Genomic DNA, 8,888 nt, shown 5'->3' with positions numbered 1-8,888 from the left:
TTTGGTGAGGGGTCCGATGTGTGTTTCTTGCTCGTATGGTGCCAATCCGACCAGTGTCGCCACCTCCCCTATGGAAGCACAAAAAACATACACATGCAAACATAAGCAGGCCTAGTATGGTAATCGGCCAAGAATGACGTTACCAAGTTACAATTACAAACACACGCCATTTCCACTCAAGAAACGGCATCACACATGTATGTAACTACTAGCAGTGAAGTAGGATGGTGTAGGACCAGGCAGCTGAGTTGTGATTGCGAGCCACCGATTCACTCCTCTGCCTTGCACACGGGAAACTGAAACACACTGTATTATAAGCAACTGTGGGATGGCGTCTAGCTCGATCTGGGCCGTGAGATGTGAATCCACCGAGTCCATTTCCTGGCCGTCACTTCTTGTGCGGGCTGTACCTGGGGCACGCCGGGCTGAAGTGCTTGGACAGCGCCCTGGAGTTGAGCAGCTCGATGATGGGGCCGAACGAGACGCACCTCGGGGCCTTGTACTGGTTGATGGACGCGCCGCGCGAGATGGCGTAGTCCATCACCTCCTCGAACGTGCCGCCGCGCACCACCCGGATCTCCAGCGGGCCGATCGCGTCGCCGTTCCGGCCCTGCCGGTACACCGCGTTCAGCGCCTCCTCCATCTCCAGGCAGCAGCGCTCGAACACCGCCGCCTCGGGCCACGCCCCGCCCTCCCGCAGCATCAGCTCCCAGTACACCACGTAGTGGCCCGGGATGGTGGTCGCGTCCGCCTGGCTCGTGTACTCCACGATGCCCGCGTCGTAGGGCGCCAGCAGCCTGGACGCGCGCTCCACGGCCGCCTGCAGCTCCGCCTCGTCCGTCTTGTCCGAGTCGATGCTGAGGAGCACGTTCTTGCGGCGCACGAACCGAAACTGCGGCGCCGAGTTGTGGAACCCGGTCACGTGCAGGATGTCGCCGACCCGGTAGCGGCAGAGCCCCGCGTAGGTGGTGATCACCAGCTCGTACTCCCTGCCGACCTCGGCGTCCGCCAGGTCCACGAGCCGCGGCGGCGGGTCGTCCTTGGACAGCGGCTTCGCGTCGGGGTCGTGCGGCAGCAGCTCGAAGTAGCCCATGTTGGGCATGATGGTGTAGGACACCTCCGACGGGTCGCACATGGGCCGGAGGTTCAGCCCGAAGTAGCACTCGGACGACGCGTACATGGTGCACGCCATGGGCAGCCCGCCGCTGTAGTACTTGAGCGTCGGGATGTACTGCGCCATGGCGCCCGTCACGATTACGTCCAGGTACTTGGTGTTGGGCCACACCCTTGTGATGATGCGCTCCCAGCTGTCCTTGCCACACTCGGCCTCCACGAACTCGGCGAGCTCGGCGTCCGGCGCGAGGACCTCGGCCACGGCGTCCCGGATGGACGGCTGGACGATCTTGGCGCTCAGGGTGCCCGTCCTAATGTCGTGCGCGAGCTCCTTCCAGTGGAGCTGCAGGAAGCGGATGGCGCGGAGCAGGCCCGACGCGAAGACGGCCCCGACGCGGAGCACCTCGGTGCGGGCCAGCAGGCCGCACAGCATCTGCGCGTACATGGACTGGAACGAGTCGGTGCACAGGATGGCGGCGGTGGGGCTGGTGTACACGTTGTAGGGGTCGTACGGGCGGTGCTTGAAGTGGTCGCTCTTGTAGTAGCTGGTGAGCACCGGCCGCGCCGGGAGGCCGCCGGGCGTCTTCGTCTCCGACTTGATGAAGAGGAAGTAGAGGCCCTTCCCCTTGTCCAGCCCAGGCACGTACCTGATCATCCATCCATTTCCATAAGAACAATGTGCGATCCAGTTCATTTGGTGGTTAAGAATTAGTATTAGTAACTTCTCCTTTCTATTCATTAATCCCGAAAGAATCACGATTATGGTTATTGACTGCTGACGAAAGTTAACACTAAAATTAATTATAAGGTAGACTGTATATGATATGATATATACGTGAGAAATTGATTACTACTGATGTCAGAATTGAAGGATATGGTTGCACCATTTTTTGGGGGGGCTGGATATATAATGTGGGAAGTACAATTAATCAACTTTATCCAGTGTGCTACTAGTGCTATACATACGTGTGCTTATGCAAGTCGACTGGTTCTAAATCTTCCACTTAGCATATTTCAGTGCAAGAAGGCACTGCATTTGTCGCCTTGTTTCTAAGGTTACATTCCAACGTCCCGGTTAGGTATGCAATAGAGACTATGAGAGCTGCCACAACCTTATTTTTAGGAAGCCAGAGTTAGATGTCACAAATATGAAAAGGAATCTTGGCGCCTAAAAAGTAGAGAAACGCCCAAGGCAGATCTGGCGTCTAAGATACAAACACAGTATTTTAGGCTCGGTCTGAATGATTAGCAACACGCCTCCAGCAAGTTGCCGGTTCTCTTAGCCAAACCCTCCAGGTCAGGCCGGAGGCTACAAACGCATGACTGACTTTTCCCAACATTTCTCACAATATTTTTTGGGGGGCATATTTAGGCTTACCATTCTGTGATCGATGGCGAAACCTATAGAAATACTGTATGTAGAAACCGTTTCCCACCAAGCCAGGTTTAGAGACTAGCTAGCTTATGTAAGCCCTAAAAATATAGTGCATGCACCTAGCTCAGCTTGATCAATTGCACCCGAAAACGGTTAGCTCGCTTGACCCTATCGCCTCGATCGGTCGGGTCAAAACAAGCAAATTGAAAGCAAGGGGAGCTAGGAAAGAAGGCAAATTAGTTTAGGCGAGAGAGAGAGATAGATAGATAGAGAGATCACCCACAAGTTCATGACGGGCATCAGAAGGCTGTAGAGCATCTGCCGCCTGTTGAGCTCGTCCTCGATCGTCGGCATTAGCTTCCTCTCCCCCGCCGACGTCCCCGAGCTGCACGCGCACATTTAATTAAGCAAAACGTCAATTCAGCACCCGATTAATCAACCGTTAATTCTCGCGCAGTTGCAGTTGCACCATTGACCATAACCTCCCAATCTCTCTCTCTCTCTCTCTCTCTCTCTCTCTCTCTCTCTCTCTCTCTCTCTCTCTCTCTCTCTCTCTCTCTCTCTCTCTCTCTATATATATATATATATATATATATATATATATATATATATATATATATATATATATATTAAGAGGGCCGAGAAAATTGATAGAGTGATTAATTAAAAGACTACGTAACGTACCTAGTCAAGAACTCGGTGATGGGGTGGGAGGAGATGATGTTGGAGCGGTCGCCGTTGGCGATGCGCTCGATCTCCGGGCGGAGGTCCTCGTACGTGACCACGGGCACGCGCGCCTTGAACGCCTCCCGGTCCGTGCGCCCCTCCATGCCGTACCGCCGGAGGTACTCGGCGCCGTTGTTCCGCGCCAGGATCTCCGCGAGCACGCGCACCTGCTCGGGGTCGAACCCCTTTGTCTTCTCCTCGATAAACTCCAGCTTCTCCACGTCCCGCTCACACGCCGCCACCCCGAGCGCAGCCACCCTCCTCCCCGCCGCCGTCGCCGGAGCCATGCCGCCGCCCGACCGAACGAAAGAAACTAAACGGTTTTTCGGCTCGGCCGGGGTTGATTGGCGTTCCTTGCCGGCTTACTATTCTCGCTCGTTTGCAGCGTGAGGGGAGGAGGCCGTTGCAGTGGGCGGTATATATAGAGCGCAGGGCAAGGGCAGGACGCCATGCACGTCGCGGGAGGCCGGCCGGCCCGGCAGCGCGTGGCCCACGCGGGACTCAATGTCCGAGCCCGGAGGGAGCACGCGGGCCCGCGCTGTCCGCCACGTCGGACGGCGATGGGACTCGCGGCCGAAGCGCCCGGCAGGGGCCATCGGGGCTGACGACGCGCCCGCGCCCGCTAGTGTTTGTCCCGTGCGCCGCGCTGCACTGGTTACCGAATGGTTAATTAGCCAACCGGCCGGGCAATGACGCTGGATTAGTTTAAGCGGAATCGAATCCGATCTGGTAGAGAGTAGCCCGACACGGGGTAGAAAATTTGGTGACCTGGGAGGGTGCTGCTCGGCCATGTGTCGACACACTGCTGTGCGCCTGTGCACCACCAGCAGCAGAGTATATATCAGCCGGCTGGCTACGATACGAGCAAACGGAGGGAGATGACAGGGACTGAATGGAAAATTAGGAGGTAGGATCGAGATTGATTAGAAGTTGCTGAGTAAGTGTTTTATAATTTTTTTTAAATAGGTAGTCTACGTCTTGTTCATCTGACGCTACTAAAAACGTACAAACAAAAGTATAAACTTTAAAGAGATAAAACGAAAAAAAATAATTAAAGCAACATGACTCTACGGATGAAATATGAACCATAAACTATATTCAAAACTATTCTTTATATCTTTATGCGCAAAAAACTTGAAACTTGAACGAAGAAAAAAACAGTCATCGAAAGAAAACTCTCCAAATTGATGATTTAGAGGCAAATGGATTCAAGACCCTCTCAAATATATGAGTATATAAATATTAATGCATCTAGCAATAAGAAGAATAATTTCACAAGATTGAAAAATCACAGCTCAAAGATAACAATAAAAATCAATAAAAAAAAATCAAACAACTTGTACATAAGGCAAGGGAACCAGAAGAAGAAGACTAGAAGGACATGAACATAAACTCATACGAGAAAATAAACTTCAATAAGCACAGACATCAACTATATTTTTGCTGGATTATAAAGTTGTTTCTCTCACAAAAGCTCTATGCTATTACAAAGACTAAACATATCCTCTTATCTCCTCTAAAACACATCACTAGGTTTTCAAATGGCTAACTCAAGGCTCTTTCACAGCTCTACCCCTCTATTTATAGCCCTTAGAAGCTTCTTTGGCCCTTAAATTTTCTTATTCCTAAAATACCCTTCACCGGTAGTGCACTCCTACCTACCACCGTAACATTTTGGTTCAGATTTTGTTCCTTCTATCGAACGGTCACGACTTAGCTTTGTCTCGACGTAAGCTTTGTGATGATGCCACGTGACCCTCCAGTCCTTTCACGATTTTATAGCCAAATCGCAAAACCCTAATACGTTTCTCAAAGCGTGACTAGCCGCCACTTGATTTGTCACAAGCAAGCGCTCCGATGTCGACACGTGTACTCCGTCTTGCAATATTGACCGTCGGTAAGTCTCTCCCGCCCTCGATCCCTTGGACCGCCTTGTCACTTGCACCGGTATCCCTTCGGTTGACTTTGTCACATGCCTCTTCATCCTTCATCATCTTCATGCTTTGCTTAAACTCCATGTGTACCGCTAGGATCACCTTTGACTTCATATGATCTCCTTGATCGTCCGACACAAAGCCTCCCGCTTGGCTCTAATCATCTCGTCGTAGACCACCAAGTCGCATCCATTACTTGTGCACCATGAAACAAGCAAACATGTTTCTTCCACTCCAAACCATCTTTAGGTTAGCTCAAAACAAAAGTCCTCAAATAAAAACACATCATGTAGAAATTGTGAACACTAGAAGTTCTGGTGTGTTTTTCCTTTGAACACCGGACCATCCGGTGAGTCCAATTCTTTTGTGCACTAAAGAATCTCGCCTCTGCAAGAAAAGGTCCAGTGTATTGCTCTGGTGTACACTGTCTAGTCACCAGAGCATCTGGTGCCATCATCTCTACCAGAACACATTGTTCCAATCCCTCTGCAAGAATGGTCTGGTGATTAGTCTGGTGTTCAACCCTACACACACCGGACCTTCCAGTGAGTACCACAACACTAGACTTCATAATTTCACCCTCTCTGCAAGAAAAGCTCTGGTGTACTCTCCGGTGCTCACATAGCTCATTACCAAACTATCTGGTGAGTACCACTCATGAGAAACCAGTTTGCATCCTTCTTTGCTGGAAATAGTTCGATGTACATAAGTAGCCAACACCGGACCATCCGATACCCATTTAAAATTTTGCCACCAAACTGAAAACCTTCGACGTTAGCATCAGCAACACACCGGATCATCCGATGAAGCCAATTTAGAAGGCACCGGATAATACAGTGAGAACAAATCACCTGGACTCAGAGAAAATTGTAGGATCAAGAATGACGACTAGATAGGGTGAATAGACGCCTCAATAAATTTCTTGCGAAATTGATGGTCTTCTCCTATTTGAACACCCAACACACCTCTACAAGAGAATTACAATAGAACGCAACACAAATGAGCAGCGGAAAAAACTATACCTACCCAGAAATTCTAAAAACTCTGGAGAAATATCAAAAACCAAACTAGAAGATTCAACAAAAAATGGGTTTCATTGTGGGAATCGAACTCTAGCTTCCACAATAAAGTAATCCATGACTCATCCCCACACAAAGGTTGAATCTTGAGAAAAGATCACTCAAGGAACAAGAGATGAACGTCGGGTGAATAAGATCTCCAAGATGATTATCTAAAGATAAGAAAATTCAAGACTCTATCACATATGCATATGTATGTGAATCTATGCCAAGATGATTATCTAAAGATAAGAAAATTCAAGACTCTATCACATATGCATATGTATGTGAATCTATGCCTTTAGCATCAAGAAGAACAACCTCCTAAGATGTTAAAATTTTAGCTTAAAAAGGAAAAAAAATCAACACCGAAGAGAAAAAACTTGCACATATGTATGTGAATCTATGCCAAGATGATTATCTAAAGATAAGAAAATTCAAGACTCTATCACATATGCATATGTATGTGAATCTATGCCTTTAGCATCAAGAAGAACAACCTCCTAAGATGTTAAAATTTTAGCTTAAAAAGGAAAAAAAATCAACACCGAAGAGAAAAAACTTGCACACAAGGCAAACGAACCAAGAAAGGGAAACTAGAAGAGGGAAATTTAAGCATATAAAATAAAATAAACTTCATTACTCAAAGATGTCAACCCTATTTTAGGCGGATTATAAATATTTTTCTCTCAAAACTCTCACATATTACATAGGCTAAACACTCATTCTCCTCTCCTCTAAAACCCTATCACAATGCTTTCATATGGGTGGCACAAGAGGCTCAAATGGTTGGTCAATCCTCTCTCATAACCCTACCGTTCTATTTATAGGCCTAGTAAACTTGACCCCTGAGTTTTTTAGCTTTTTCTCAAAATACCCCTCTCTTGTAGTACACTTCTACCTACTATCAAGGGTATTTTAGTCAATTTTCTTCTTCATTCATCGGATGATCGTGACTCCTTTATGATTTAGTTTCACCTTAACCCAAGTTTGGTGATGGTGCCACGTACTCCTCTAGTCCTCCCACGGTTTTGAGGCTAAATCGTGAAACCCTAACATGATTCTCAAAGCGTGACTAGCCATCACTTTGGTTCCACCTGAAGCAAGCACTTCGATGATGATGCATCTCCTCCGTCTTGTGATCTTGACCGTCGGCAAGTCTCTCCCCCTCCCGATCCCTTGGGCCACCTTGTCACTTGTATTGACATCCTCTTCGCTTGACTTTGTCAACATACCATCTTCATCACCCGTTTTATATTTTGCTTGACCTTTATGTGTACAGCTAGGATCACCCTTGACTCTGTCCAGCCCTCCTTGATCGTCCGGCACCAAGCACCCGCTTAGCTCCGATCACCCGCCGTCGACTACCAAGTTGCATTCGTCATCTGCACACCTTGAACCAAGTAAACACATTTCTTCACACTCCAAAATATCTCCAGATTAGTATAAAATCAAAAACTTCAACTTAGAGCACATCTTGCAGAAAACATGAACACTGAATGTTCCAGTGTGTTTTGCTCCTGAACACCGAACCATCCAGTGAGTGTAACACTATCTGTTCCAGGAAAATTTTGCTCTATGCAAGAAAAGATCCGATGAAAGCTTCCGGTGATCTCATGCCCATCACCGGATAATCCGGTGTGTGTCAATCCATCGAACCACCTTTCTGCAGCAAAAGGTCCGGTGCATTCTCCGGCGTTCACAATCTCAGCTCCGAACGATCCGACATACATAATCAAACTTGGCGCCAAAAATCTCCTCTATGCAGAAAATATTCCGGCGCTCTCAAAGTCCATCACCGAATCATCCAGTGTTTGCTTTTATTTTTGCTTCAGCACTGAAAATTCTCCGGTGCTCACTTCACCATAACACTGGACTATCCGGTATGATAAAAAAAACTACACATCAGATGTTCCGATGAGGCATAATTTCTTGGACTCTGAAACAGTCTACTCCAATTTAAACTTTGGTTACCCATAAATAAGATTTCACACATACAAGCTCATGCCACCCAAAATTATTTCAAAATCAACGTTGTCAATGACTCATCACATACAAACCAAGTCACATTTTAACTTGATTCTCAAAAATCGTTCCAATTCCATTCTCCTTCAAATTAAGTTAGTCATGAAAAAGAATAAGCAGGGCTCACCTTGAGGAGGGTCGATCGGGGAGGTCGCCCCGGGTCCCCAAATCCGAGAGGCCCCTTTTTATATACCTGTGTATAATATATATATCTAACAATCCACATAACAACAGATATAACTAGGTCCAAAATAGTAGGTAGGCCTAATAGTCCGTATAGTAGAACGCAGGTGGTCTGGTTTCTTCGATCTATAAAAAATCAAGTGACATGTCTGCATGCCTAGCCTATTTGGCTGTTTGTCTGTTTCATTTTTTCTTCTGTCTAGTCAGTCTAGTTTTCTGCGTTCCGTGGAACCACGACTCCAAAGCGTTCTATTTGCCCGTAACTTCGATCGAGGACAGGCATCAGCCATTGCCATATGAGTTTTCATCACTGGTTTTTCTCCTCTATAATTTCTACTCCACCTCAAATGGATCTGACCCTTGCTGAGATCGCACGTTTGAAATATGAAAAAGTCTCCGCTCACTTTGGCGATCGATGGGTCCGGCTCCGTTGCACGGTACGAGGGCGGCTCCCTTGTGCGTCCAATCATCGCC

General features: G+C 47.8%; 1 protein-coding gene across 2 annotated transcripts; it reads right to left on the bottom strand.

Moving 5' to 3' along the window:
• LOC133921512 (probable indole-3-acetic acid-amido synthetase GH3.2) lies at nucleotides 1-3,615 on the bottom strand. 2 transcript variants are annotated; one of them, XM_062366430.1, is made up of 3 exons: nucleotides 3,173-3,615; nucleotides 2,772-2,873; nucleotides 1-1,760 (listed from the first exon to the last, which is right to left on the bottom strand). In XM_062366430.1, the coding sequence occupies exons 1-3, from the start codon at nucleotides 3,499-3,501 to the stop codon at nucleotides 389-391; spliced, it is 1,803 nt and encodes a 600-aa protein (XP_062222414.1). In that variant the 5' UTR covers nucleotides 3,502-3,615; the 3' UTR covers nucleotides 1-388. The 2 variants fall into 2 exon arrangements, with proteins under 2 accessions (XP_062222414.1, XP_062222422.1); XM_062366438.1 differs by lacking the exon at nucleotides 2,772-2,873.
• Nucleotides 3,616-8,888: the final 5,273 nt, after the last annotated feature.

This window comes from Phragmites australis, chromosome 1 (genome assembly GCF_958298935.1).
Source record: "Phragmites australis chromosome 1, lpPhrAust1.1, whole genome shotgun sequence".
Lineage (NCBI taxonomy): Eukaryota > Viridiplantae > Streptophyta > Magnoliopsida > Poales > Poaceae > Phragmites > Phragmites australis.
The sequence above is the reverse complement of the archived record's forward strand: the minus strand, read 5'-3'. Positions and strand labels throughout refer to the sequence as shown.

Excerpts from the sequence above, each read along its gene's own strand:
- LOC133921512 (XM_062366430.1), bottom strand. The coding sequence starts at position 3,501 with ATGGCTCCGGCGACGGCGGCGGGGAGGAGGGTGGCTGCGCTCGGGGTG. Across the intron at positions 2,874-3,172 it reads ATCACCGAGTTCTTGACTAG|CTCGGGGACGTCGGCGGGGG; the intron begins GTACGTTACGTA and ends GTGCGCGTGCAG. Across the intron at positions 1,761-2,771 it reads CTGATGCCCGTCATGAACTT|GTACGTGCCTGGGCTGGACA; the intron begins GTGGGTGATCTC and ends ATGGATGATCAG.